This window comes from Puma concolor, chromosome A3, assembly GCF_028749965.1.
Source record: "Puma concolor isolate L17-30 chromosome A3, mPumCon1.1.hap2, whole genome shotgun sequence".
Classification (NCBI taxonomy): Eukaryota; Metazoa; Chordata; class Mammalia; order Carnivora; family Felidae; genus Puma; species Puma concolor.
In genome coordinates, this window is record NC_141669.1 from 127,792,874 (window position 1) to 127,820,557 (window position 27,684).

The 27,684-nt window shown below is 58.8% G+C and overlaps 1 protein-coding gene across 3 annotated transcripts in view; it reads right to left on the reverse strand.

The window, feature by feature from the left end:
• The window catches only part of SULF2 (sulfatase 2), a 120,520-nt gene that overhangs the window by 3,612 nt on the left and 89,224 nt on the right, over positions 1 to 27,684 (reverse strand). For all 3 annotated transcript variants that reach the window (XM_086702424.1, XM_086702425.1, XM_086702426.1), the window contains exons 5-17: positions 24,195 to 24,364; positions 19,377 to 19,527; positions 17,980 to 18,155; positions 13,984 to 14,112; positions 12,961 to 13,017; positions 12,337 to 12,466; positions 10,777 to 10,969; positions 2,984 to 3,212; positions 2,765 to 2,861; positions 2,286 to 2,380; positions 1,264 to 1,323; positions 752 to 921; positions 424 to 566 (exon numbers count right to left, since the gene is read on the reverse strand). In XM_086702424.1, coding sequence (XP_086558550.1) covers positions 424 to 566; positions 752 to 921; positions 1,264 to 1,323; positions 2,286 to 2,380; positions 2,765 to 2,861; positions 2,984 to 3,212; positions 10,777 to 10,969; positions 12,337 to 12,466; positions 12,961 to 13,017; positions 13,984 to 14,112; positions 17,980 to 18,155; positions 19,377 to 19,527; positions 24,195 to 24,364 — 1,800 coding nt within the window. The remainder of the gene's footprint in view (positions 1 to 423; positions 567 to 751; positions 922 to 1,263; positions 1,324 to 2,285; positions 2,381 to 2,764; positions 2,862 to 2,983; positions 3,213 to 10,776; positions 10,970 to 12,336; positions 12,467 to 12,960; positions 13,018 to 13,983; positions 14,113 to 17,979; positions 18,156 to 19,376; positions 19,528 to 24,194; positions 24,365 to 27,684) is intronic.

Genomic DNA, 27,684 nt, shown 5'->3' on the forward strand with positions numbered 1-27,684 from the left:
TCTGGGCCACTTTGGTCACAGACGTGTTCCGATGATTAAATACACGGAAACACTTAAGACGGTGCCCGTGAGTGCTGGCTGTGTCCCGTTATCCATGTGGTCCCTGCAGGCGCCCAAGTGTGCAGGGTTTGGTCTGATCCTAGGGGCCCTCAAGGCCCTCCAGTTCTAGGGGTCTTCGACATAAAGTCTGTGTCATCACCCCCAGGTGCCTAAGTTAGAGGGGGAGGCTGTATAGGACCCAGATTACAGGGGCAGCAAGATGGAGGGAGAGGGCCCCAGTGTGCATCCAGTCCCTTCAGAACTCACTTCTGCCTCAGGGACTCCGTGGGACTTGAAGATTCACCGTCACTTCCTCAGGGGGCTCAGCCCTGCAGCACCTGTGTGGCCCACGCCCCCCACGTCTCCAGCCTGTGAGGTCTGTACCTGGTAGGGGTCTGTGTTGAGATCGAAGTACTCAAGGAAGCCGGTTGCGAATTCGCAGAAGAGGAAATTGTGGGTCTCGTTGATGGTCCGCATGCACCAGTAGGTGTTGTTGTTGGCGCTGGTACAGGCACAGAAGGGCCCCACTGCCAAGGGAAGGGACAGCGAGCCCAGAATGAGCAATTCCCGCCTGGGACGGGCTCCCTCCCCGGGCCTCTTTCTGTCTGGATCTGGAGCCGCTGCTGTCAGGGAACCCGCCCCCGAGATGCTCCGGGTTGGGGGCCAGCGGTCCCCATCCTGCCCGCGCCCGCCCGCCTGCCCGCTGGCTCACGTGTCCAGAGCGGTGCCGTCTGCCAGTGCTGGTTGTCGTGCGTGAAGCACGTGAGGCCCGGCATGCTGCACGTGTCGTTGTTCTGCAGTCGCTTGAGCAGCTTGCGAAGTTTCTTCTTGCGCTTCTGCTCCCGCAGCAGCCACACCTTGTCCTTCTCCTGCAGACCCTTCCTAGGGGCACACAGGGCCACACCCCTCACACCTCCCTCGACCCCCCACCTGCAGCCTCCTGGGGGGCCGTGACCCCGAGCCTCTGCTCTTCCTGCCCAGAGCCGGATGCACAGCCAGCCGGGGAGGGGCCCTCAAGCGAACGACCCGAGACCGACCCACTGCTGATCTGAAGCCCCCTTGCGGCCTGCTCGGCGGGGCTGCAGCACCTCCTCCAGCCGCGAGGGGGCGCCGGAGAGCCACTCTGGGAGTCCCGCCTCTTCAGGGCTGTGCTGACCTCCCAGGAAGGGCCAGGACCTCTTCTGTTCACTTTATTAGCTCCCCTGAGCCTTAAACCGCCCTTACCTGAAAGGATGCAGACTGGAGCCTTTGTGCTTGAGGCGGCCTTTGTGCTGGGTGTGGTAACTGTAACAGACCAGGGCAACTCGTGTGTGGGTGGGTGGGTGGGTGGGTGTGTGTGTGTGTGCGCGCGCGCGCAAACCGCGGTGCCCTGGGATCCCCGTCCCACTTTCTGGGGGCAGTGCTGGGGTGGGAACCATCCCTAGCGCGGCAGCTCCCTGGCTGGCTGGCTCCTTTCCGCAGATGCCACCTGGGGCCCTGGCTGAAAGCCTCAGGCCAGGCTTGGAAGGTCAGGGTGGGTGTCAGTCATCGGGGACTGGAAGCTGCGCCTGGCTCCCCATGGCTTCAGCCTTATCTCCAGGTTGGGGGGCCCCCCCCCAGGCCCGCGCCCACCTCTTGCTGGCTCAGGGCCAGCCCCAGGGGAACCCGTGTTTTGCAAGCCTCTTCCGGAAGGTGGCAGAGACTGCGGATGCGCCGTGTGGCGCCGGCGCCACCGGCTACCTGTGGCGATTTCAATTGAATTAAAACCCCAAGTTCAGCTCCTCGGTTATACTGGCCACGTTTCAAGAGCTCAACAGCCACGTGTGGTTGGTGGCTGCCCTAGCGGACAGCACAGATGCAGCCCAGCCCGTCACCACAGCAGTTCTGCTGGACGGTGACCCCCCCCCCCCCCCCCCCCCCCCCGCCCCGGGCTGGGGTTCCCCGAGCTGGCACTGTGCACCTCGGGCCACGGGACTGTTCGGGAAGGGCAGTGGGCGGAGTCTCCTTCCCCTCCCGGAAGCCGGCCCCCCCCACAGCGAGCGCGCTCCTCCGACCACAGCGCCTACGCCTGGCTGGACACCTGAAGGCGGTGGTCTCGGCCCAGGGGACGACGGGCACCTGAATTATTACTGATTTTTCCCCTTGCTCTGAGGGAGGAGATAGGGATCTAAAGATAATGCGAGGAGTCACAGAGGGGAGGCTGTGTGTCCCCAGGAGGGGTCCTGCAGGAGCACTAGGGGCCTTCCCGGGGTCTCTCTGCTACTCACCTGATTTTGTGACAGTCACATTCTTCTGGCCGCTTTTTCTTCAGGTGGCCTCGGACTTCCCTCAGGTTCTTAATTTTGTTCTGCAGGGTTTCGATCTGGGGCAGAGAGCAGGCAAGGGGGCTGTGAGACTCTGGGGGGCTGGGTGGGCAGGGACGGCCTGGTGGGGTCCCCGGCCACCGCCTGCACTTGTGGCTGCTGAGGGGTCCTTGGTCCCTTCCACCTGCTGAAGTGACCAGGCTCCCGAGAGCTGGCTGAGCCGGGAGGACCTGTCTCCCCCCACCCCGGGCTGGCGGAAGGGCTGAGGGTCGTGTGAGCATCTTTAAAGCAAGAAGGGGGGTGAGGTGAGCACGCTGCCCCCTCCGCGAAGGTTCTGGGGAAGCGTCGCTCCCGGGCCCGGCCTCGCTGCCTCCCGGATGTGGCTGGTGGCCCTGCCGAGCTCGTGGTGGTGAGAAGGTGCCCCCTGCCCAGACCCCCCTCACCTCGTGGTCAATGTGCAGCTTGTGGTCTTTCCAGGCCTGCAGGGACTGGTACAGGCCCAGGTCGCACTGGACCGTGTCATTCTCGAGGATGTAGCACCTGCCCGGGAGAAGGGGTCACGTGTGCCGCTGAGGGGGCCGAGCCAGGGGCCCGAGGCGGGGGCGTCCCTGCCAAGGCCCCCCCCCCCCCCGGCCCCCTCCGCCCTCTGCCTGGACTCTCACCGGTGTGTGACTTTAATGGGGTTGGGGGCTGAGTAGTCCGGGAGGCCCCCCGTGCCGCTGAAGTCTCCGGGGTCCTTGTCGTCCGGATCCTCAGGGGCCCCTGGCCAGTGCCGCTTGGTAAGGTTGCGGGACTGGGGTGCGTCGTCCAGGCCTCTGTGGTGCACCCCGCCATCCGCCTCGATGGCCACTGAGCGGACGGAGCGGTTCCGTGCGTAGCCGGTCTTGTACTCTGTGGGCGTCAGCGGGTGGCTGGGTGAGGGGGGCTGGGCAGGCTGGCTGGGCTCCCTGGGCCGCGGACTATTGATCCGGAGGCTTGGAAAGGACCCCCGTGGGTTCAGTTGGGGAAACGAGGCTCGGGGCTAAGGAGGAAGAGGCTTGGGACAGTCCCCAGAAAGAGCCGAGCGTGGATACACACGGCCTATCCATGTGATGGGATGTTTGGCGACAGAGGAACACAGCCTGACGAAAGCTACCGCGTGGTGGGCGTCATGCTCCGCGAACACGGCCACACGTGCGGGGTCCCGTGTCATGTGGGCTTATTTGTTTGGAATGTCCAGAGTAGGTGAAGACATAGGCGCCGAGAGCAAGTTAATGGCTGCCCGTGGGATGGGGGGCAAGGCAGTAATGGGGTTCCCTTTCCGGGTGATGGAAGGTGTTGGAACTGGAACGAGGCAGTGATACGCCACCCTGTAAACGCTTCTGAGTCGTAGACTTTAACTTTGTAGACTTTACCAATTTTACAAACTTTTAAAACAACGGTAGTCTTTAAGTTTGTAAAAATGGTAAATTTTCCGGTGTGTGAACTTTACCTCAATTAAAAAAAAAAAAAAAAAGAAATGAAAAGACAGGATGTGGATATGAAATCATTCAATGAGGAGACTGAATCGGTTACTCAGAAACTTCCCAATGAAGAGAAGTCCAGGGCCAGACGGCTTCACTGGTGACTTCTACCGAACATTTCAAGAAGAATGAATGCCAGCCTTTCTCAAACTCTTCTAAGAAACCGAGGAGGAGGGAACACGTCCAAACTCATTTCACAGGCCACCATGACTCTGACACCAAAAACGGGCAAGGACGCGACAAGACAGGAGAATTACAGGCCAGTTTCCCTCACGGACACAGATGCAGAACCTCTCAGCAAAAATATTAGCAAGCCGAATTCAATACTACACGGAAAGGCTCATACACCGTGATAAAGTGGCCTATTGCTCCCAGGATGCGAGAATGTTTCACCATCTGCCAATCAAGCCATGTGATACACTGCATTTAACAGAACGAGGGAGGAAAACCGTGTGATCATCTCAGTGGGTGCAGGAAAAGCATTTGACAAAATTCACCAGCCATTTAGGATAAAAAACTGATGAGGAGGAGGTTACCAGCCAAAATGTATAAAAACTTATACAACTCCATAACAAAAAACCCAAAACAATCTGATTAGAAAACGGACAGAGGACCTCAACTGACGTTTTTCCAAAGAAGACGTCCCGATGGCCAACAGGTGCCTAAAAAGGTTCTCGCCATCAGGGAAACGCAAATCAAAACCACAAGGAGATATCGCTCTACACCTGTTTGAATGGCTGTCGTGAAAAAGACCAGAAATAACAAGTATGGCGAGGATGTGGAGAAAAGGGAACTCTCACGCACTGTTGCGGGGGAATGTAAGTCGGTGCAGTCGCTGTGGAGCACAGTATGGGGAGTCCTCAAAAACTAAAAACAGAACTGCCATACGATCCAGCAATTCTGAGAGCTTTCTCGGAAGAAAACGAAAACACTAACACAGGAGATCAGGGCCCTCCTCTTTGCTGCATACTGTTTACAACGGCCGAGACACGGAAACAGCCTGGGTCCGTTGATGGACGAACGGTACAGAAAACGTGGAGTGTGTGTGTGTGTGTGTGTGCGCGTGCGCGCGCATGATGGAATACCATTCAGCCATAAAAAAGGATCAAAATTGGGGCGCCTGGGTGGCGCAGTCGGTTAAGCGTCCGACTTCAGCCAGGTCACGATCTCGCGGTCCGGGAGTTCGAGCCCCGCGTCAGGCTCTGGGCTGATGGCTCAGAGCCTGGAGCCTGTTTCCGATTCTGTGTCTCCCTCTCTCTCTGCCCCTCCCCCGTTCATGCTCTGTCTCTCTCTGTCCCCAAAATAAATAAACGTTGAAAAAAAAAATTAAAAAAAAAAATTAAAAAAAATTGAAAAGAAAAAAGGATCAAAATTTGCCATTTGCGACAACATGGACGGACCTCATGAGGTATTATGCTAAGTGAAACAAGTCAGAGAAACACAAATACCACCTGATCTCACTTCTACGTGGAATCTAAAAACAAACCCCAAACAAGAAAAGCAGGAGCTCAAAGATACACAGAACAGACTGGCGGCTGTGAGGGGGCGTGGGGTCAGGAGTGGGCAAAATGGGTTAAGGGGGTCAAAAGGTACAAACTTCCCGTTATAAAACAAGTAGGTCCTGGGGATGTACCCTACGGGAAAGTTGCTAAGAGAGCAGATCTTCAAAGTTTTCATCACAAGAAAAAAAGTTTTTGTAATTGTACGACGATGGCTATTAGCTACGTACAATCATTTTGCAACGGAGGCAAATATCGAATCGTTATGCTTCATACCCCACACTAACACGATGTTCTACATCAACTACACCTCAAGAAGAAACAGAGACACTAAAGAAACCCCATTAGTTTGAATCGGAAAAGAAAAAAGCTAGGTGGCGGTCTCCTGGATAGAAGAGGAAGCAGTGTAGGGAGGTTTCTCAGCTTTTCTTAGCTTCTCTGTTTGGCCAGCAGTGAGCTGGATGCTGTCCCCAGCCAGGCAGCGACATGAGGTTCCGCGGCATCTTTCCATGTTCTAAGTCAATGACTGAAAACTGAGGGTGTGTGGGCTAAAGCCAGAGCCTGGATTTCTCGCACCTTCTATGTATTAAAAGACAAAATTATTTTTTGAGAGAGAGAGAGAGAGCGCGCGCACATGTAGGGGAGAGGGGCAGAGGAAGAGAGAGAGAGAATCTTAAGCAGACTCCATGCTCAGTACTGAGCCCGATGTGGGGCTTGATCCCAGGACCTTGGGGTCATGACCTGAGCCAAAACCAAGAGTCAGACACTCAACTGATGGAGCCACCCAGGTGCCCCTAAAAGACAAAGTCGATCACGTTGCTAACACTTGAGAAAAACGGGGCTGGTGGTCATGCAGGAGTGCAGATTTCCAGCTTCTGAAGAGAAAACCACAAAGAAGTGCCTGCCTGCATGGCGCCCACGGACCTGCACGGTAGGCCCAGGCAGGAGCTGAGGCCGCCCCTTTAGACGGGCGGTCTCCTCTCCGTCCCTCAGGTCTGGCTCTGTCACGCCTCACGACTGTGACCCCACTGGTCTAAACGCACATCTTTTTGGAGAAGGCCTGGAGCTCTGCACAGCCCGGGTCTCTGCTGGGTTCCCCAAATGGCCACCAGGTGGCGCCCAAGGCACAAGAACTGGGCTGGAGGCAGGCGGCGATGGCCTCCAAGAACCCAGGATGGGACTCCCTCTCCAGGTGGCCCAGGGGTCCTGGGCTCCAGGATCTGCTCCTGCTGTCCCCACTCTTGGGGCAGATGTTTCTGTCTTTCAGTTCTCAGACTCCTTCTATCAGAATCACCTGGGCCAGGGGATCTGGGGGCCCAGATCCAGGAGAGGCACCTCTCAGCACAACCTTGGGCCTTTTCTGGCCCCAGGCAGCCCCCTCCGTGGCCTTTTCCTCCCTGGGTTAAGTCTCCCCGAGGCCACGATACCTCGGCCCCTGATGCACAAAATCTGAACCGGTGTCCCTGTGGGAGGTCACGCCTGCCCACGACGGCCGTGAGACAGACACACACCGGGTCCTTTCTGCCCCTTCTGTCTTGCTTGTGCAGGAATCAAGTGCTTTGTATCTTACCACCTCCAGCCCCAGCCAGAAACCCAAAGATCCCCACGCTGTGGCCTAAGGGCCGAGTCTGGCCCTCTGCCCGGGTCTGTAAATAAGCTACCGAGCCCAAGGCTCTTTCCTGGCTCCAGAGGCAGGACTGAGAGGTCGACAGGGACACTGTTCAGCCTGCAAAGCCTCAAATATTTGCTCTCTGGTTCTTTACGGACAAGGCTGCCGGCCCCTGTGTGAACCTTTGCCTGGACTTGAAGCCACGCCGCTCGCTCTCCTGGTCTCCCTAGCGGTCCTTGTTTCCATGCTCCCACAGGGGCCCCTCCCCCCAACCCCGTGTGCTGGGCACGGAGGGGCCTGGTAACCCCGTGGCCGAGGGCATCGTCTCTGGAATCTGACCGTCGGGTGCCGGCGCTGAGCAAATGCGTGCCCGCGGACAATGTGGCTAACTCCTGAGCAGCTGTGTTCCCACGACGGTCCCTGCCCTACAGGGCTGTGTCGCAGGGTGACGCGAACGGAACCGGTAACTTTCTCAGCACCGGGAAGCTGGCATCGAGCGGCCGCTCTGTGGCCCGGGGACCCCGCAGCTGTGCCGTCCTCGTCCAAGGTCGCAAGCCGGGCCCATCCGCCTCCCTGGGGCTCTCCGGGGCTGGGACCCACAGAGCCTTCGTGCTCCCTCTTCCCGGACCTAGAGCCTGTACCTCTTACTTCTCCCCGCTGAGCTCTTACTTACACGCCCGCCAACCGCCCACCCTCTCCCTCCTGGTCACGTCACTCTTTTCACTTCCTCCACGAATCTTTCGCCGACGGAAGTGGTCTTCCGGACCTCGTCTCCTCCATGAGGCCCGATCAGCATCTCATCCGGCCGCTGGCACGTGATAGGGCTGCAGATTCGCCGGGAGCCTAAGCGAACGCCCGCCGGCCGCCTGGGCCCATCACCAGCGGCCCGCCCTCCGCCCCGTTCTGGGCCGGCTGGCTCCGCCTGGCTTCCTCCCACCACAGCTGGCGTGTCCGTGGACCAAGGAGCGCTGGGGTCCGAGCTGCTCCAAACTGGAGCTTCTCAGTCTCACAACTGCTGACATTTTGAGGCCAGATACTCCTCTGTTGGGAGAGACTGTCCTGTGTGTTGCAGGGGGCTTGGCAGCATCCCCGGGGTCTACCCCCAGGGGCCAGGGGCATCCCCCCATCATCACACAGCTGCGACAGCCACAGGATTGTCTCCATATTGGGGGCCAAACTGCCAGGAGGCTGAGAAGCCTGCTCCGGGCCGGCTGCTCAGAAGGGGTCAGGAGATGCCTTTGCTGGAGGCACCGGCAGGAGGAAGAATGTGGGGCCAGGGGATGAGGCTCAGGCCCCCAAATAGGCCGTGTGACCCGGGCTTTCCTGTCCATCCCAAGGAGGGTCACCCGCCTCGGTCCCTGGGTTGCCACGAGGTACACCTGAGACAGGACTTGGACGTTACGCTGAACTCGCGTGGGAACCTGGGCTGACTTGAGTCTCGGCTGCCTGGGTACATTTTCTTTCCTCTGAGCATTAACTGGGGGGGGGGGGGGGGGGGGGGGGCGGTGCGGGGGAAGCTTAACTGAATCCCAGCTTCTCATATTGTTTAAAGATCACGGGGGCGCCTGGGTGGCTCAGTCGGTTAGCCGACCGACTTCGGCTCAGGTCACGATCTCCCGGTCTGTGAGTTCGAGCCCCCGGGTTGGGCTCTGTGCCGACAGCTCGGAGCCTGGAGCCTGCTTTGTACTGTCTCCCTCTCTCTCTGCCCCTCCCCCACGCATGCTGTCTCCCTCTCTCATAAACAAATAAACTGAAAAATTAAAAAAAAAAAAAAAAAAAAAAAGATCGTGCCCCGGGCCGTGGGCCAAAGCGAGGAGACGTCGGCTGCGTAATTCAATCTGGAAGCCAGTCCTCTTGTTCGGCTACAAAAGATTAACTCGGCAGCTACGAGGCAGCCTGTGGGGCAACGTGACGGGGTCCATCAGGGGAAGCGCTGTTGGAGGCAGGAGCACGGAGGCAGCCCCCTGCTTCGCTTCGAGGGCGTCCTCTGCCGAGGCTCGGCGGGGGGGAGGGGGCTGTGGGGACCACCGAACCCCCCCCCCCCCCGCCTCTAACTGGCAACACGGGAGCACCATTCAGCCTTGAAAAAGGAAGGGAGTTCTGACCCAGGCTATACCCTGGATGAGCCCTGAGGACGTCGTGCCGACTGAAAAGAGACGCTCTCGGGAGGACACGGCATGTTCCGCGTACACGAGGTCCCTAGTGCAGTTGGACGCACAGAGATGGGAAGGCCAAGCGAGGTGGCCGGGGCAGGGGAGCGGGGAGGGACAGTTACAGTTTCACGGGGACAGAGTTTCGGTCCGGCAAGGTGAGGCAGAGCTCCGGGGGGTGGATGGGGGTGATGGTCGCACACCCACGTTGTGCACTTAGAAACGGTCAGAATGAAAAACTTTATGTGTGTTTTGCCCCAGAAAACAAACCGACACAAAACACCTCAGAACTGCAACCTAAGTAGCTTGGCTGTCTTTGGGTCGGGGGGCCAGAGGAGTGGGTGGCGTGGGCAACTGCCCAGCTCTGGAGGGGACACTTCTGGCCAGAGACCCAGGCCTCTGAGCACGTTCAAGGCCCAGGGGCGTTCTCTCAAGGGGGAGCTGAACCTCGGAATGGGGCCGTGACTGGCCCCCAGAGTGACGGGAGTTTTGCAGGAGGATCCAAGGGGATCCACTTTCCCTGCTCGTTGTCCTTCCTCGGCCCCTGCTGGGAGCGAGCCATGAAGTCTGGGACGGCTCTTTCCGTTGGGATGGGGGCTCTTCCCCACTCGTCCACACTACAGTCGACTCTCATTATTGGAGGCTGTTCTAGGAGGTCACCTGAACCCTGAATTGGCCGATACCGCAGCACTGCTCCCAAGGGGAAACACGGGGTTAGGTTCCCGCCAGCCTCCGGTCATGACATTTTGGTCCACTCTCGGCCCAGAGCCTTGTTTTACGCGTGTTCCCGTTTAATATACCGTGCGGTTTCTTTACCGCCGAACTCAAGGCCAACAGCACGGAATCTCGTGCCTGCAGGAAGCTCATCTAACCCCCGTGTCTTCTCCTAGGGGTGCTGCTCGGCCTTCCCGTACTTACGAACCACGTGGCACTTCGGCACCAGGCTTGGGGGCCGCGGCGACTCGTGAAGCCGCCAAGCAAAAGCACCAAGTGCAAGGACCGTGGCGCTAAATGCACGGGCGAAGGACTTGCCTGCAGCACGAGAGCTGAAGCCCGAGTCCTCCTCAGCCGGGAGCATGCATGCCGGGGGGACTCAAAAAGTTCTGCCGCCCCACACGCGCCGTGAACGCCCGAGAAAGCACCCTGCATACTGATCTGGGGGGCTACGAGTGAATCTGAGACATGGGATCCACAAGTAATGGGGACTGAGTGTATCAGGCGCTCTCCCTCCAAGTCCCGTCCGGAGCCCGACCTCTGCTTCCTTCCCCCCTTCCCCGCCGCTGGCTGTCCCGTCCCAGCACCACGGCCTCTCGCCAGGCCTCCGCTCGGTCTCCTGACGGGCCTCCTGCTCCAGCCACCCCCGTCCCCTCACGTGGCCCGAGCCCCCATCCCAACGGCTGCCGGAGGAACCCTTGAAAACACAAATCTGATCCCGGCTCTTCCGCTCAAAACCACCCCGTGGCTTCTCGTCTCAGAGGAAGGGCTCTGTGGGGCCCCTCTCCCGCCGCCCTCTCCCCTGCTTCAGCTCCTGCTCTCGGCACGCTACCAAATGGCCTTCCGCCTTTAGTCTCGTCCCGGAGGGCCGCCGGGCACTGGCACCCGTGTCTGTGGGGCCGGGTGAACGCACGGACGGGGCTCCCCGGGCACGATCGCAGCCCCCCTGCCCCGCTCCGCCCCCGGGGCCGCCACACTTACTCTTCTTGAAGAACTTCTTCCTGCGCCCGGCCAGGCTGAGCTTGTAGTCGCTGCCGGCACAGAGGCAGGCGTCGCCACCCTGCCCGTAGTACTTGGGCACCAGGTTGGAGAGGGCCCTGCCCCCCGGCCGCGCGGGGGCCTTGCACCTGTGCAGCTTCAGCTTCCCCGACGCGTCCTCCACGCACTGCCACTTCTGCGAGACACGGCGAGGGACTCAGGCTCCGCGGCCGCGACCGCCCCGGAGACGTCCCGCTCCCCACCGCCCTCGCTGGGGCCCCGGGACCGCCGCTGGCTGCTCAGTGCCCCACAGACACACGTCTGTCGTGGGGGGGAGCACAGAAGGGGCGCCAGGGACGACACTTGGTGGCTGGGCACGAGCCCCAGTCACAGGGAGGCCCCCCAGGGGAGGCACCGGGCTGGCGAGAGGGGGTGGCTGCTGAGGCTGGGGTCCGGGAGGCCCCAGAGCGGTAGCTGGGGTTCCGGACTGATGCCTCCCCCAGCTGGTCCAGGGCCCAGCCCCCACCCCCAGCGCTCTCTTCCTTTGGGGTAAAGCAGCGTGCCCTGATAATCTGTTCTGAAGATGCTCACGCCTGCCGCTGCCCTGGGACCGCCCGACCTCCCGTCTGGGCGGGGGACAGATGTGCAAAGGGGGGGAATGTGCCAACACTCCGGGGGGACAAGGGCCCTTGGCTCAGCAGCTCACTCCTTGTGGCTCGGAACTGAAATTGGAGCCCTTCTGGGATGTTCCCAGCACGCAGCTCCGGGAGGCCAGGGGTTTCCGCTGGGGGCATTCAGGGCCATGGCTCCAGGGCCTGGGTCAGCGCTCGGCCACGAAGGGACCGGCATAACCCAGAGCTCTTGTCCCGAGGCACAGACTGGCTTCCGCGGCATGGGGAGGGGTCTGGGGCTTACGAGCAAACGGGGTGGGGACACGGCCACGGGGATGGGCCTCATTCTGAGTCTGGCGATAAGACGGAGCCGCCCCCGCTTGTGAGAAATGCACCCAGCCCGGCCTCGGCCTTGGAAGGCCACAGCCTATGGTGAGCAATGGGATCCAAAGGCCCTGGTTTTACTCGTACTTATGGGCGCAGTGGGCGCACATCTCCAGGCCTGAGTTACTGCGGGGGGGCGGGGGGGTGCTCAAAGTACCAGCCGGCAGACTGAGGCAGGGACACACGCCCCACACCCCTTGAGCTGGGCCGCCCTGCCTGCTTCCCAGTTCCTCGGCCCTTCCCTCCCCTCCCCTCCCCAGCTCCCCGGCCGTCTAGGCCTCAGAAAAGCCAAGTTCGGACTCTTCCAACATCACTCACAGCCCCTGCTATCTCTAAATACTATTTGGTTGTAATTTTCTTAATCTTTCCCTTGCAATCAACTCACTTTTTAAAAACCTTTATTTATTAAAAAGGCAACTTCTTATTGCTCCTATAAATGAAAAGCCGGCCTCACTGGCTCCGTGGGCCCGAGGAGGAGGCCCCGGCCTGGGCTGCAGCGTGGAGGGCCGGCCCCTGGGAGGGACGACGGAGGGCAGGAGCCCCCAGGGCACCAGCCACATGGCCTCACCTGTCCCAGCTGCTCGCACGCGGTCTGGTACTCCGCCCGCTGACACAGGTCTTTCACGCGCTGGTATTTGGGCAGGAAGTTCTCCTCCTGAGCATCCACCTTGTCGTTGTCCCTCTTGTGAAGCAGTTTGCTGTGGGGCAGAGAGCGGGACACGCGGCTGGCCGCTGCGCTCGGAAGGAGCCTGCGCCCGCCCGGGGGGCGGACCCCACGCAGCCCGTGTGACGTCACCACGGAGGGTGCAGGGACTGTTACGAGGCTTAAGAAATGGGAATTCGCCAAGAAGCCTCCCAAGTTGCAGGAGAGTCGGCAACACGTGAGAAAACGTTCGGAGCATCACACGGGCAGGAGCACAGGTCTGAAGGGTCCATGGGGCCTCCAGACTCAAATTCCGTCCGAGGCCCGGGGACAGCGAACGGGCTTCTTCCGTGTCTAGGGGGCCGTGGACACGTTATCTGAGCAGGGATGGTAAGAGCTGTGGTCTCTCTCCTGCCCCGGCAGTGAGATCTTCGATGCCACGGGTACAGGGGGCAGGGACGCTGCCAGGAGCTTCCCGGGACGGGCAGGTGAGGGGCCCTCAAATGCCCTGGGCCGGGGGTGGGGGGGCCTCCAGGACCTGGCACTTACCCTCTCTCCACCAGGAAGGAGTCCCGCCAGACCCTCACCTTCTTCTTCAAGTGAAACCTGGAGGAAAAAAAGCCCACTTTCACCTTCCCATCGACGTGGGGGCCTCCCACGTCCCCCCATCTCCGAGAAGCAGGGATAGTTGGCGTGCGTGGGCCCAGCTGGGCACAGGAGGGGCCTGGGTGCTCACACCCCACACTGAGCTGAGCTACATCTCCCCCGGAGCGGAGATATGGGTCTGAGGGCCCCCCCGGGGCAGAAGTGGCCGGGGCGGGGGCTAAGCTTGTTAGGTCTTGGGGGGGATTTCTTCTTTGATAGTTGGGCGGTGAACTTGAGTGTGGGTTTCATGCAATCTCACTCTATTGCCACGTCCCAGGGAGAGGCTCGGGTTGCCGGAAGAAGGTTCCATCCTGCCCCCGACTCCCAGGGGTCCCGGCTCCCAAGCCAGTGCCCCAGCTGCTGCCCCAAATGTGCCCATTTTATACCCGTACAGCTCAGAACACCTCACAAAGGGAGGAGGCCCAGTGGAGGTGGTCCCCCGAGAGAGCAGGGGACGGCACCCCGCACGGCTGGAGCTGCTGAGCTGCCTTCGGGCGCAAGCAGGGGGGTTCCGCCGCCGTCAGCACTCTGGGGCCGTCAACCCCGAGGGCAGTCACGGTGCCGGCCACCAGATGTCGCCGTGACCACGCCGGTGGCCGCGTCCTCCTTTCCCGTCCCCACCAGACCCCGCTCACCTTCCCACCCGACTGGTTTTTGTTCTTGTTCACATCACTGTTCCCCGTTCTGCCTCCGGGACGCCTGGGGACGTGCTCCCATCGTCCCACCGGGCACTGAAACCTTCGAGCTCGGGGAGGAGGCGTCAGAGCCTCTGACCGGGAGACCTCGACGCCCAGATTTGCAGAGAGACCTCTAGCCAGTCGCTTGCTCTCTCTGGGGTCCGGTTTCCAACCCGGCAGAACGGGATGTTAGTAACGCCTGCCTCACTGGGTTCTTGTGACGATCTAAAGGGCAAGTCCCCCTCCTCACCGATTCACCGGCCGCTCCGTGTCCAGCAGCTTGAGAATGGACTTTCCATCCATATCCGAGGGGATGTCCAGACCTGCAATGTCCAGGATGGTGGGGGCCAGGTCGATGTTGAGGACGATGTGGGGGTTCCTGAGGGAGGCGGGGAGAACAGGACTCGGCCACCCGGGCAGTGGTGCCCCAGCCTCGCTTGGGGGAAGGACGGCTGGAGGGACGGAGGTCGCCCGTGGCTCACACCCCGAGGGTGGGGAAGCGGTGATCTCCTCACTCGCCCGCACCCCAGCCCTCCGGGCCCCCTTCTGCGGCCCCAATTCAGCCGAGCCCCACCTTCTGCGCACTCCACACTTGCCGCCGGGTACCCGGATTAACGGGCCTCCACTTGGCTACTTCGGCTGGCAGTGTCCTCCCTGCCTCCCACCGCCTGAACAAAGGACACCCGCCCTTTAGGAGCCGCTCTAGACCCTGGTCCTGCCCCCAGACCTGTCTCCGAAACCTCTCTGAGGCAAACACTGGCCCTTTGCTATTCTTGGCCAGGCAGGTGTCTGGCCTCAGGACCTTTGCTCTTGCTGTTCCCTTTGCTGGAATGTTCTTCCTCCAGATGCCAGGGTAGCACTTGCGCCCAACCCCTGAGTTCTTTGTTCGGCAATTACCAAGGCAGCCCGGGCCAGACCCCGTGATCCCTGCCCTCCGGTGTTCACACCTCTGCGTGATCCCCTCCCCTCAAGGGTGGGCCAAACCAATGGCAAGGGCGATGACGCGTCCCAGCGTGGCTATGTTACCTGACATACGGCTTCATCCTGCCGGCTGTCCCTCCGCTGTCTACTTGTCTCCCCTGGCCATCTCTGAAGGTCACCCACCCCCAGCGAGGACGCCTGGCAAACATTCTGGGAGGCGGGCTGTGTGACGTCAGGTCCGCGGCTTGCACCTGAACAACCTCGTCAAGTGGGGAAGCCGGTCCTTCCCTAGTCAAACTTCCAGCCCTGTCTTGCTTTCAGCCTCAGCGGACGACCAGGCTGGGCCCAGACTCGTGACCCGCAGACACGGCGAGACGGAACGCGTGCGTTCTTTTCACTCGCCGAGTTTGTAACGACTTGTTATTGCGTCGTAGATTAATACCAGGTCCTTCCTGAGGACCCCTCCCGGCGCTCCTGTCCCTTCCCTGAGGCTGTATCACCCCCATTTACTATATATTTTAGTCATTCATCTGGCTGACTGTCTAGTCCCCAGTTAGAACCTAACTGGAAGACAGACCCTTTATCCGTCTTGCTCCCTTCTGTATTCCTAGCACTTCTGCACTTAGAATACACAGTAGGTGCTCAATAAGTGTTTGCTTAGTGACTTTTGTTATGTATCTCTGCCAGACATCTGTCACCTCTCCCGTCTCCTGTTTCTACCTGGTGGTGTGCCCGGTGTGGTGGTAAGTGATTTTAGGGATGTGCCCAACACAGGGGTTGGCCCCTGTCGCATGAATGACGACCATGTGGGAGCACTTTCCATCAAGGCGGCCGGGGGTCCCGACCCCATCCCCTGGGGCTGAGGGGCAGGGTCGGGGTCCTAGGGTGTCAGTTGCCTTTGACCCCTTCCTCCGGAGCCCAGCACCTTGTGAACCCCGGACAGGTAGCCAGGTGCGGGGTGTGGCTGCCTGGTGGGAGGGCTGGGAGGCCAGAGTAAAGCCTGACGACGTAACCTGTAGGCAGGGGGAGCTGGGGAAGACTGCTGGGCAAGCAGGCGCCACGTCGAATGTTGGCAACGAGCAGCTGAGTTGGCCTGAGGCGTGTCCAGCAGTCTTGCTCCCCAGGACTGGGGTGGGACGGGGACGATCGCTTTTCCTACGTCCCTCTTCGTGGTAACAGTGCCCCGCCCCATTCAGATTCCACTACCTGATGTCTTTGGCCTGGTCACTCGAGGTTTTCTATCACCCTGGCTACGGCGATTGGTTCAGGGATGGACACGTGACCCATGTCAGGCTGGGGAGAGTCACCTTAAGGCTTCTGTTCAAATCACTGTTTGGTTTCCTACACCGGATGGCTGAAAGTCATGGTGAGTCTGCCACCATGAGGGAAAAGCCTGCCTGAGAATGAAGTCAATTCAAAGGAAGCTGGCTGAGGGATGGAAAATGAAAGCTTCCTGACATTATTGTGTGACTGCTGGATGCAGCCATGCCTGAAGCCAATAGAGCCTTGGACTTTCCAGTTACTTTAGTTCCTGCATTCTTTTTTTTTTTTTTAAGTTTATTTATTTATGTATTTTTCTTTTTTTTTTTTTGATTTTTTTTTTTTAATTTTTTTTTCAATGTTTATTTATTTTTTTGGGACAGAGAGAGACAGAGCATGAACGGGGGAGGGGCAGAGAGAGAGGGAGACACAGAATCGGAAACAGGCTCCAGGCTCCGAGCCATCAGCCCAGAGCCTGACGCGGGGCTCGAACTCACGGACCGCGAGATCGTGACCTGGCTGAAGTCGGATGCTTAACCAACTGCGCCACCCAGGCGCCCCTTTATTTATGTATTTGAGAGAGAGAGAGAGAGAGAGAGAGAGAGAGAGAGAGAGAGGGAGAATGAGTGGGGAAGGGGCAGAGAGAGAGAGAGAGAGAGAGAGAGAGAGAGAGAGAATCCCAAGCAGGTTCCGCGCTGTCAGCACAGAGCCCGACACAGGGCTCAAACCCACGAACTGTGAGGTCATGACCTGAGCCACAATCAAGCGTTGGATGCTCAACTGAGCCACCCAGGCACCCCCAGTTCCCGTATTTCCTTTATCTTACTATTACCTTTTGGTCTTATCTGGTTTCTGCGTACAGCCAAAGGTGTCCCAGCCTCTGGCCCCAAGCCTGACATTAGCACTTTCTCTCGTCCACATGGGGTATGGTTTTGGGTCCTATCAACCCGATCGGAGACTCTGAAGCTGACCAGACCCATAATGTCAATGCCTGTAGAGTCTTTAGCGGGTCAAATTCTTTCTATTTACAGGGGTGGCTCAAGGTTTCAGAGACGCAGGAACAGAGAGGCTGCGGGGCTTGAAATCCCAGCTCCTTCTCTGATGTGTCACGTGACCTCGGGCAACCTCACCTCCCTGTGCCTCAGTAGACAGGGTGACAGTAACATCCACCCCACGGGGCTGTTGGGATGCTTCCATGAATTACACGGCTCAGACCCGGGCCGCAGAATAAGGACTGGACAGCACACCTGTTATCCTAACTCTCCTTCCAGGTGGGGACCCTGGGAGCCAAAGGCGGAGAGGAATGTGTTGAGGCAGGCAGGCAAAGAGCCAGGAGCCTTGCCTTGAACCCACACACCCCCCTTCTAGAGCTGTCACCAAGCTTTCCTCCCAAGGGACGGAAGTCAGGCCAGATAAGCGCCCGAAGGGCAATTTATCCGCATTTCAAAAAAACCATCTGAGCTGGTCTCCAACAGCTGCTGCTGCGGTTACCTGCCTTTCTAGAGCTCCCTGCCCCAGATGCGGCAGTTTCCTGCCAGAATGTGTCACCTCCAAGGTCAGCCCAAGGGGAGCGCCGGCCGAGGGCCCACAGGGTCCTGGAGGAAGGATGGGAGGGAGACCGGTTCCCTCTGTGCTGTGGCCAACACCCCCCGACGGGGGCGGCAGGGTCCCTCCCTGAGAGCCACCCCAAGGGTCACCAGGCCCCACAGAAGTCAAGGTGGCCTTCCCGCACGCTGGCGCAGCACACGCAGCCCGGCCCCGATTCCCTGGCGCTCTGCCTGCCACAGACCATCTGTTTTCACAGGTGCTAACGGCCCCCGGTCTCTCCTTCCCCAGCAGAGGGGTATAAAATGTGCCGGAACCCACCCCGGGTGACATAATCACCGTTTCGCTTGGCACCGAGAGGCTCGCCTGCCCAAATAAAGTGCCGCCCGAGGGAGTGGCTTGGGGCTAAGCGGTTGGGCCACCTGCTGCTTGCCCACCCAGTGGGGGGGTGGTGGGGGGGGCGATGGAGGCCCCGGAGGTCTCCCTGGAGGAGGGGGGCCCTGGGGCGTGATGCACTCACAGCGAGCCGGCCTCCACGTTGGGGCCCCTCACGTAGAACGGGACCCTGATGTCAAACTCGTACGGCATGGACTTGCCCTTCACCAGGCCGAACTGGCCGATGTGGTAGCCGTGGTCCGCGGTATACATGATGTACGTGTTGTCCAGCTCGCCCGTCTCAACCAGCATGTTGTAAATCTGAAACGCGGACGGGCCGGTGAGGGGCGCAGGGAAGGGGTGCGGACGCCCTGCCGCCCGGGCCCTCTCGGGGGGCGGAGAGGTGCCTGTGCTCTCGGGCCGTCCCTCCCGTTTCAGGCCCTCCCTGCGCCTCGCTGCTCAGCGGGGGTCCCCGGGAAGGACACGTTCATAACCGCAGCCTCCCCACCTCCTGTCACTTGCTGCCCCCCCGCCCCTTCTTCACAGTGCTTCTCCCATCTTGTCTGCATGGTTGTGGCTCGTCTGTCCCCCGAATTAGAATGTGAGCTCCATCAGGACAGGGACTATGGTCACCTTGTTCTCTGCTGTATCCCACGGCACTGGCCATTTGGCCAATGCTGCCGAACGAACGAACGAACGAACGAACGAGTGACGCCGGGCCGTGGCCTGGGGCAGGTGCCGGTGATGCTCGGCAGGCCTGTCCCACGGAACCTTCCGCAGCGTCGGGACCTGTGCTGTCCAACATGGCGGCCACCAGTCACGCGTGTCTACTGAGCCCCTGCCCCGCGGCCGGTGCGACTAGGGAGCTGGACTTTAAACCGTCCTGAGTTCGATTACATTTAAATAGCCACGGACAAAAAAAAAAAAAAAAAATCTCTACGCAGCGGAATATTACTCAGCCGTGAAAAGAAAGGAAGTGCGCATACGGGCTGCCACACGCACAGATCCACCTCAAAGACGTGGAACAAGCCAGCCACCGACGACCATGCAGCGTGGGATTCGACTCACGGGAAACATTCGGAAGACGCAAATCCACCGTAAGTTAGCGGTGGCCTGCGCACCAAGGGTGAGGGGGTCCCCGGGGATGACGGCGAAGGGCCGCGGGCTTCTCGCCGGGGTAACCGAAACCTTCTGGAATTGACCGTGGCGGGCACACGGCTCCGCCAACGTATCAGGACGGCTGAGCTGTATACTTGGAGTGAATTGTAGGGGACGTGCGTTGTATCTCAACTAAGCTGCTCAAGAACGTGAGCTGCCGGGTCACGCGGCTGCCGTAGCAAACAGAACAGATCCCGCGCCGGAGTTTCACGGAGGCAGGGGTGTGCGTCGGGGCGGCTCAGGCCATCTCCCCGGGCCTGCGGCCCTGCCCGCTCCTCCCGCCCCCGTTTCCGCTCCTGTCCGGCCAGGCCGGGAGCCGGGCGAGGACGGGGAGGCTCCGGGGCCTGCACGGTGGCCGCGGGCTTGGAGGGGGCGGGGGCCTACCGTCTCCATGGAGTCGTCCACGGACATGAGGGTCTGTAGGCGCTTTCGCTGCAGCATGTTGGTGAACTCCATGTGGATGGGCTTCATGGGCCCCGTGTAGCGCATGATCCAGTGCTTGTCCGGGTTGGGCGCGTAGTTGTAGCTCGGTGTGCTGGGGTGGGGGGGGAGGGGGGTCAAACGTACAGCCAGGTCAGGCAGGCGTGGGGCCCACCCGCAACCCCCGGGGCCCCCAGACCCCCTGCCTCGGGTGAGCAGTCTCCTGTGCCACGTGTGCGCCCGTCCGGGGAAGCCGTGATGCGTCACGGGCTCCGCTAAACCTCCGTCGGTGTTTCTCCAGCGGGTGCTGTGCCCGTGGGCGGGCCGGGGGTCACCCAGTGTTAAGTGACCCAGGGCCACACGGTGAGCACGGCAGCGTCTCCCGGTCGGGCCCTGCCAGCCCTCGCGCTACATCAGGGCCAAAGTCACAGGCGAGCGCGAGTCCTCTCACAGCTCCCCGGAATTCACACGGCTCTTTTTTTTTCAGCAGGGGAGCAGCTCACGCCCAGAGCCTCCAGCAGGCCAGGCCCCCCACTCAAATTTCTCAGCCCTGCGTTGATTTTTCAGTTACCCCGGGCAACTGCCGAGCTATGGCGATTAAGGCACGACTAGGGAATTTCCTCTTGCAATAGATTGGGGTTAAAAAAAAAAAAAAAAAGAAAAGAAAAAGGAAGTTGGCTACAACGTTAGGTCGAGAATAGTCATGCGTGTACGGGGCCCCTGGACGTACATGTGTCACAATTATTCTTCCCGTTCGCTCTCTTCTCTCATTTACTGAAGAGGAAACAGAGGGTCAGAGGAGCTCGGGGGCCTGCCCACAGCCTCCCTGAGCAGGCGGTGGAGCCAGGGGACTCCGTGATTTCTGCTGTGGGGTCCGCTGGGACTAGCAATAACCGGACAAGGAACCATACTCCCTGACTTCTACGGGGCACTTACGCTTGCCACGCGCTGGGCCCGGCTCGAAGGGTTCACCGCCTCCTGCCGTCTAACACTCAGGGTCCTAGGGGCGCGTGCTGTGCTTATTGTCCTCGTGAGAAATGAGGAGACTGAGGCCCAGCGAGGGCCTAACTTGCCAAAAGCAGAAGAAGCGGGGCCTGAACTCCAGGACTGGATATGGTCACTTCCTGCCACAGTGACACGTGGGCCCGTCCAGAGACCCTCCTGTCCACGAGTGCTCGGCCATGACTTTTGCCAAGACACTCCTGCTGGAGGACATAGCAGAAAAGTCCCCTCCGGCCTGGTCTCACCCTCCCCAGTCAAAGCTGAAAATAAAGTTGGAGTTTCCACTGCCTGAAGACAAAAGGCTTTTCAAACCGGCTATTAAGGGGCCAAGGGTCTGCGCGCAGGGAAGAGGCTGTGTTTGCGGAGACGGCAGAAAGCTCGCTAGCGTCTCACCTGCCCCACCAGGACCTTCCCAGCGTCTCGAATATCAGATATCGTTCGGGGAGAGGAGTTATGGAGACCGTTGCTATGTAGAGCGGGGGGCGGGGGGTGAGTCATAAGTCTTGAGATTCCTTCTGGACTTTGCTTTGAGTCCCTGGCTGGTCTCCCGCCGCTAAATCCAGCCCAGCCCCCCAGCCTCCTTTGATTAAGAGCAAGGCCTCACCGTCCTGTGGGCCGGCTTAGGGCCTGACCCGCATGTAGAACATTCCCAGGAACAAGCCCCCCGCCCCGCCCATCCCCCACGCAGAACGAAGGGGGCTGCTGGGGGCCAGGGCTGCGCGGACACAGCCTCAGAGCCATTTGGCCGTGTGGGAAAACTGTTCCGGAAGGCCCAAGGGGCCGGATTCCAGGACGCAATTTTGAGCAATCATCCCTGAATCTGTTAGGTTCTATTAGGCTGGGTGTCTGCCCTCGAGAACAGGAGGACAGGGAGGAGTGGGTCTGTCAGGAGTCTGGGGGGGGATGACTTCTGAAGGCCTCTCTCTGGAGACCTCTTTTGGAGGAGGATGTCAGAGCCAGGAGGTGGCAGGGCCTGGGGCCCCTGTCGGCCAATGCCCGTTTGCGGGTCCCCTGCATAAGGCCAGGCTCCTCCGGGGAGAGAGCCACACTTTCTGAAGGGCCCAGACGTTGGCCGAACAAAGGGGGAAAGCCTCAGCTCAAGACTTCGAGCCCTGTCCACAAGAGCCTGGCTCCCACGGGTTATAAAAGGCCTGTGAACCCACCATCAGATGCCACACCTCAAAGGAAGCTCTGGGGGCTGGTGGGGGTTGGGGTGTCTTTGTGTGCGCGCGCGTGTGTGTGTGTGTTTGTGCATCTGTGTGTCTTCACGTTTGTGTGCACGCATCTGGGTGTAGATCTGGGCTTATATGCCTGTGTATACGTGTCTGTGTAATCTGTTTGTACGTATCTGTGTCTGTGTTTACGCATTTGTGTATCTGTATCTGTTTGTAAATCTGTGTGTGCTTCTGCGCATGTTTGCGTATCTGTATCTTTGTATCCGTGTGTGTGTGGGTATGTGTCTATAGGTGCCCGCGTTTGCACACGCATTCATGTACCTTTGTGTGTGTGTGTATGTGTGTGTATATGCGTGTGCACCTGCATACGTATCTATTTGCATCTTCGTGTATCTGTGCCCCTATTTGTATCTTCGTGTCTGTGTACGTGTGTGCGTATGCGTTCGTGCCTGCTGTGTGTATCTGTTTGCATCCCTGTGTGTTTGCACAGGTGTGTGCAGCAGGGGGCGGGACGGGGCCCTGGGCAGGTGGAGGGGGCCGGGCCGCGTCAGGCAGCACTTGCGGGAGCCCACGGGGACCACTGCAAGAACACGACACCAAACTTGAGTGGGTGACAGTCTGACAGGAGCCTCCCGACAGGAAGATCTGCAGCTCTGACCCACCAGCAGGGCCCTGTTCCCCCCCCCCCCCCCAACTACCCGAGACTGTCATAATTAAATACCCCAGCTGCAGAACTTTCTGGGTTTTGGTTCTAGTGAGGAAGTGATTATACCCCGGAGATAAGAGAGCCTTCCCAAACAGACCCCTCAAAAGGCGAGGGGGGTGGTTCTGGGTAAGTAATAGCTGGCGTTACTCATGTTCAATTTCTGTAATTTCCATTTCAAAGGGGAAATAAGCGAGCAGGCAATGTCAAACCACCTCGTCCAGGGCTGCTGGGGGGGAGGGAAGCCAGAACCTCTCTTAAAGGAGAAGCTGCGGAAGCAGGGTGTGCCCACCCCCCCCCCCCACCCCGAGGTGGGACTGAGCCGGCCACGCCCCCTCCCACAAAGGGGAGCCGCTGGAGGGGGTGGAGGTGGGGGGGGGAGGGCAGGCAAGTCAGGTGTGCAGACAGGCAGTGCTGCGGCCGGAGCGGTGAGCTGGGCGCCGCAGCCCCTGGAACGCGGTTCGCCATCTGTCCGACTGTTCTCCCCAAAGACCAGGGGGATCAGGAGGTGAACACACCGCCTCATCCTCTTGGAGCCACGTCAGGGCGCTGTCAGAAAGTAATTAGATGCGAAGGGCAACACATACTGATCGTAATGAAAATTAAACGCCCGGAATATTCAGGCCGATTCCAAAGTGCCCTGTCCTTGTCACCCCAATGTCGCAGCCAGGGCTGCGGCGTATCACTGCTAAGCGGGAGGTGGTTTGAGGCAGAGAAGGAGAGAACTTTCCAGAGCGATTTACTAAGCAGCTGGAGGGAGGAGGACCGGACAGGAGGGCAGAGAGAGAGGAGGTGTGACTGGGGGCGGGATTCCAAGCTGGCTCTGCCGTTTACCAGCTGCGAGTCACCTTGCCTCTCCGTGCCTCAGTTTCCCCCTCTGTGAAATGGGAATGCCAGGTGCGGTAGGCAGCCCGTGTGACCAATGGAATACGACACAGCGATGGTGTGTCCCTTTTAGATTAGGTTCCAAAGGACCCCGGCTTCCATCTCAGCCTCTGTCTACCCCAGGCCCCCCAGTCCGTTCCTCTGTCTCTGATCATTTGCTCTGGGGGAAGCCAGCTAGAGTTGCCGTGTCGCAGACACCTTGATTAGAACCTCAGGAAACCCTGCACTAGAACCTTCCGGAGGAGGAGGCCGCTCCCAGATTCCCAACTCACGGACGCTGTGAGGTCGTGCACGTTTGTGACTTTAGCTGCTCAGTTTCAGGGTAATTTCTTCTGCAGCAAGAGATCGCTAGCATTTCAAGGATCGTTGTGAACATTCAGGGATTTGGTGTCACCTAAAGGACTGAGCACGGAGCCTGCCACACAGCCCACAGCTCAGTAAAGGCTGGTATGCTCACAGCCTGACGAGGCTATGGACGCCTTCTCAAAAAACACGTTTAAAATGCACAGGGTGGGGGTGCCTGAGTGGCTCAGTCGGTTAAGCGTCTGACTTCGGCTCAGGTCGTGATCTCATGGTCTGCGGGTTCGAGCCCCACGTCAGGCTCTGTGCTGACAGCTCACAGCCTGGAGCCTGCTTCCGATCCTCTGTCCCCCTATCTCTGCCCCTCCCCTGCTTACGCTCGCCTCCCCCCAAATAAATAAAAAAAAAAACATATAGCATAAAGTACACAGGGTTATGAAGGAAGCCTATTATACTGCAATGCAGTTCTATGCACAGACCCCTCGGGGGAGGATGAGGGCCCCAAGGGAACAGCACGGCTACCTGCTTTGGTCTGTTAGCCAGGCTGGCTGGCTTTGCACCCGGTTTCCCCACAGAAGAGCAGCGGGTTCCCGGGTTCTTTGAACCAGGAGGATCAGAGCGAAGGCAGACCTCTGTCACTGCCATCACCGTCCCAGAGCCCGACCCTCCCACCTTCACGTCACCCGGCGGCTCGGCAGGCAGGACTCCCAAGCTTACATGTGCTGGGACGCGTTGGGGAAGAGGCCGGAGTACTGGGGGGCGGAGTCCTCGGGGCCGTGGGGGGCCGCGTGGCTGATGACCATCAGGACGGGCCTGTGAGGGTACATCTTCTTGGACGTGCGGAAGAAGCTCACGCTGTCGTTGGTGATGAGGTCTGTCAGGTAATCCTGGGGGGCAGGGAGAGACAGGAGAGCCAGTGAGGAGCTGAGCACCCGTGGTGTTAGGCGCCCGGCGGACGCGCTCGGGGCACAGCGGGGACCCAGACAGACAATCCCTGCGTTCCTAGAGCCCATCTTAGGGGCAGACAGACGATAAATGAGCACGGAACGTCGAATGGTGCTGATGGAGACAAATGAGGAGAGAGGGGGTCAGGGAGGATAGGGAAGAAATGGCAGTCTGTCAGTCATTCACAATAGATGCTGAAATAATACCAGCTCGCACTTTTGAGTGCTTATGGTATGCGAGGTACGGTTCTGCGTTCACTTCTCTTAGCTCGTTGAAATCCCCGTGTAACTGTGAGAAAGTAGGTGTGATGATAATTCCTGTTTTCCAGAACAGGGAAGTTAGATGAATTGCCTGATGTCACACGGCTGGTAAGTGTCGCAGCCACGCCTCCTGAGTCTTGGTTCCTAAGCCTGAACTCTTTTCCAGGCTCCAGAAAGACCACGAAAGACCCACAGGGTGGGTACATCCCTGTGTTCCTGGCGCGCTGTGCTGGGGGCAGGGGCAGCTGAACACGTAAACACGGAAGCAAGATAGTGACACAGTGTGACGGATGAAGGAAATAAGCTGTGACCGAGGAGCCGGAGTGGGGACGTCCTTTGGCAGGGGCAGTCATGGAGGGTCTCTTGGAGGGGGTGACACTGGAGCTGAGGCCTGAGTGATGAGGAGCTGGATGTGGGGAGATTTTTATCACCCTTGGTTGTCTGCCGGGATCCTCGAGGGCGATTTGGTGGGCCTACTCTCAGAGACACTGGGTTTTTAAATATATATATTTTTAACGTTTGTTTATTTTTGACAGAGGGAGAGAGAGCATGCGTGGGGGAAGGGCAGAGAGAGGAGACAGCAGATCTGAAGCGGGCTCTGTGCTGAAAGCAGAGAGCCTGTTGTGGGGCTCAAACCCACAAACCGTGAGATCACGACCTGAGCTGAAGTCAGACGCTCAACCGACTGAGCCACCCGGGTGTCCCAGAGATGCTGGTTTAATTGGTCTGTGGCTTTCTTCAGGCACTGGACTTTTAATTTTCTTTGGTTTTATTTTTTAAAGTTTATTTGTTGAGACAGAGGGAGGGAGGGAGGGAGAGGGAGAGGGAGAGAGAGAGCTCAGGGGAGGGGCAGCGAGAGAAAGAGAATCCCAAGCAGGCTCCACGCTGTCAGCACGGAGCCCGATGCGGGGCTTGAACTCACAAAACTGTTGGATCATGACCTGTGCCGAGATCAAGAGTCAGATGCTTAACCAATTGAACTACCCAGGTGCCCCACACACATTAGACTTCAAAAAAATTTTTTAACGTTTATTTATTTTTGAGACAGAGAGAGACAGAGCATGAACGGGGAAGGGTCAGAGAGAGAGGGAGACACAGAATCTGAAACAGGCTCCAGGCTCTGAGCTGTCAGCACAGAGCCCGACGCGGGGCTCGAACCCACGGACCGCGAGATCGTGACCTGAGCCGAAGTCGGACGCCCAACCGACTGAGCCACCCAGGTGCCCCCACATTGGACTTTCAAAAAGCTCCCAGGGATCCTAATGTGCAGCCAGGACTGAGGATCACCCATCTAGAGGAAGAGCTCCAGGCGGAGGGAACAGCAGGGACTCCGATGCAGGAACTGAACCTGTTCGAGGACTCTCAGCAGGAAGGAGCAGAAAAGCAGAGGCGCCCAGGGGGTCTCCTGAGAGTCAGACCTGCTTAGACGCCGGGCGGGATGAGAGGAGAGGGGGAAATGTAACGAGCAGGAACTGAGGGCTTTAAAAGCTCAGCTATTAAGGGCTCAGCCGAGAAGCTGAGATTTGCCTCAACTCTTCAGCAGGACGGCATACAGCGGGCGTGCCCGTGCGTCTAAGACAGGACTTCGGGGACGCTTGTACTCTATACTAAATGCACAGGGAGAGTCACTGCAGTGGCGTTGATAAAGCAAAAACGTTATCGCCGTGACCAGCAACAGGAAGGCGATTAATGAAGTAAATGTAATGCTGTGCTGTGCAGATGTTACACAGAAGCGAACTCGTAGCTACTGAGGTGGAAACGTGTCCAAGATACACCGTTAAGGGAAAGAACAAGCTACTTTCAAATCCAGGAAGATCCCACCTTTTTGTGGGAAGGGAGGGAGGTGGGGTGGGGAGGGCGGAGGGGTGGAGAGGAGAAGCCAAACCCTTAACTTCATATGAGCACCAAGGAAGAATCAAAGTGCTAACTGGGGTCTGGGATAAAACAGAGGGGGAGAAAGCCACTTGCTACTTGGTGTACTTTTCCCGAAATACTTTTTATGGATAGTCCTGGGGAGTTATCTGTAGAACCTATTATATAAAAGTAACATTACAGATCACCTAAATCCAAGAGTTGCTGCTACAGTTATGGAGCATGACCCGAAGGCGCAGGGAAAGTTCTTAAAATGACAAAGGTAACTGCAGAACCAGCAGGTGGGTCCCCTGCCTCCGGTTGGTGGGGAACCATGGGCCGCAGCTGCTTGCTCTCCATAGTAACCCCGTCTTCACTGCTTGATTTTGGAACTGTGCGCCTACTTGGCTGTGATGAAACATGTTTTTAAACAAGCTACTGTGGGCGCCTGGGTGGCTCAGTCGGTCGAGCGTCCGACTTCGACTCAGGTCACGATCAACCGGTTCGTGAGTTCGAGCCCCGCGTCGGGCTCTGTGCTGGCAGCTCGGAGCCTGGATGGAGGCTGCTTCAGATTCTGTGTCTCCGCCCCCCCCCGCCCCTCCCCGATCGCCCTCTGTCTCTCTCTCAAAAATAAATAAACGTTAAAAAAATAATGAAAAACTAAAAAGCTACTGTGGACATCCATTCCCAGGAGAGACATATGGCGCCATGATAGGGCATCCAACAAACAAACTAGAGCTACCTGGGTCCACACGCACAAACCTGACAGACCTGACCCTAGGTGAAGAAAGAGGGCTGGAGGACACGCACGGTACGATACCGTTTATATACAGGCTAAGAACACAGAAAACGATGCTATACAGTGTTTGAGACGCTTGCCTATGTAATAAGCGCATCCATAGCAATCAGCAGGAGACGGGTGACCTTCCTGGGAGGGGGCAGGCCAGGAAAGGGGCTCGGGAGGGTAATACGGGGCCCCTGTAGCCTGTGATATTCCACGTTCAGAAGCGTATGTGGTGTCATTACCATGTCTGACTCTCAAGGCTGGCATGAGGGTCTCGAGCGCTAAGAGGCGCAAAGCTCTTGGCACGGTGCCTTGCACGTAGCCGGCCAACGTTATGCCTGTCTTAGCGGTGCGGCAGCCTTTCCGC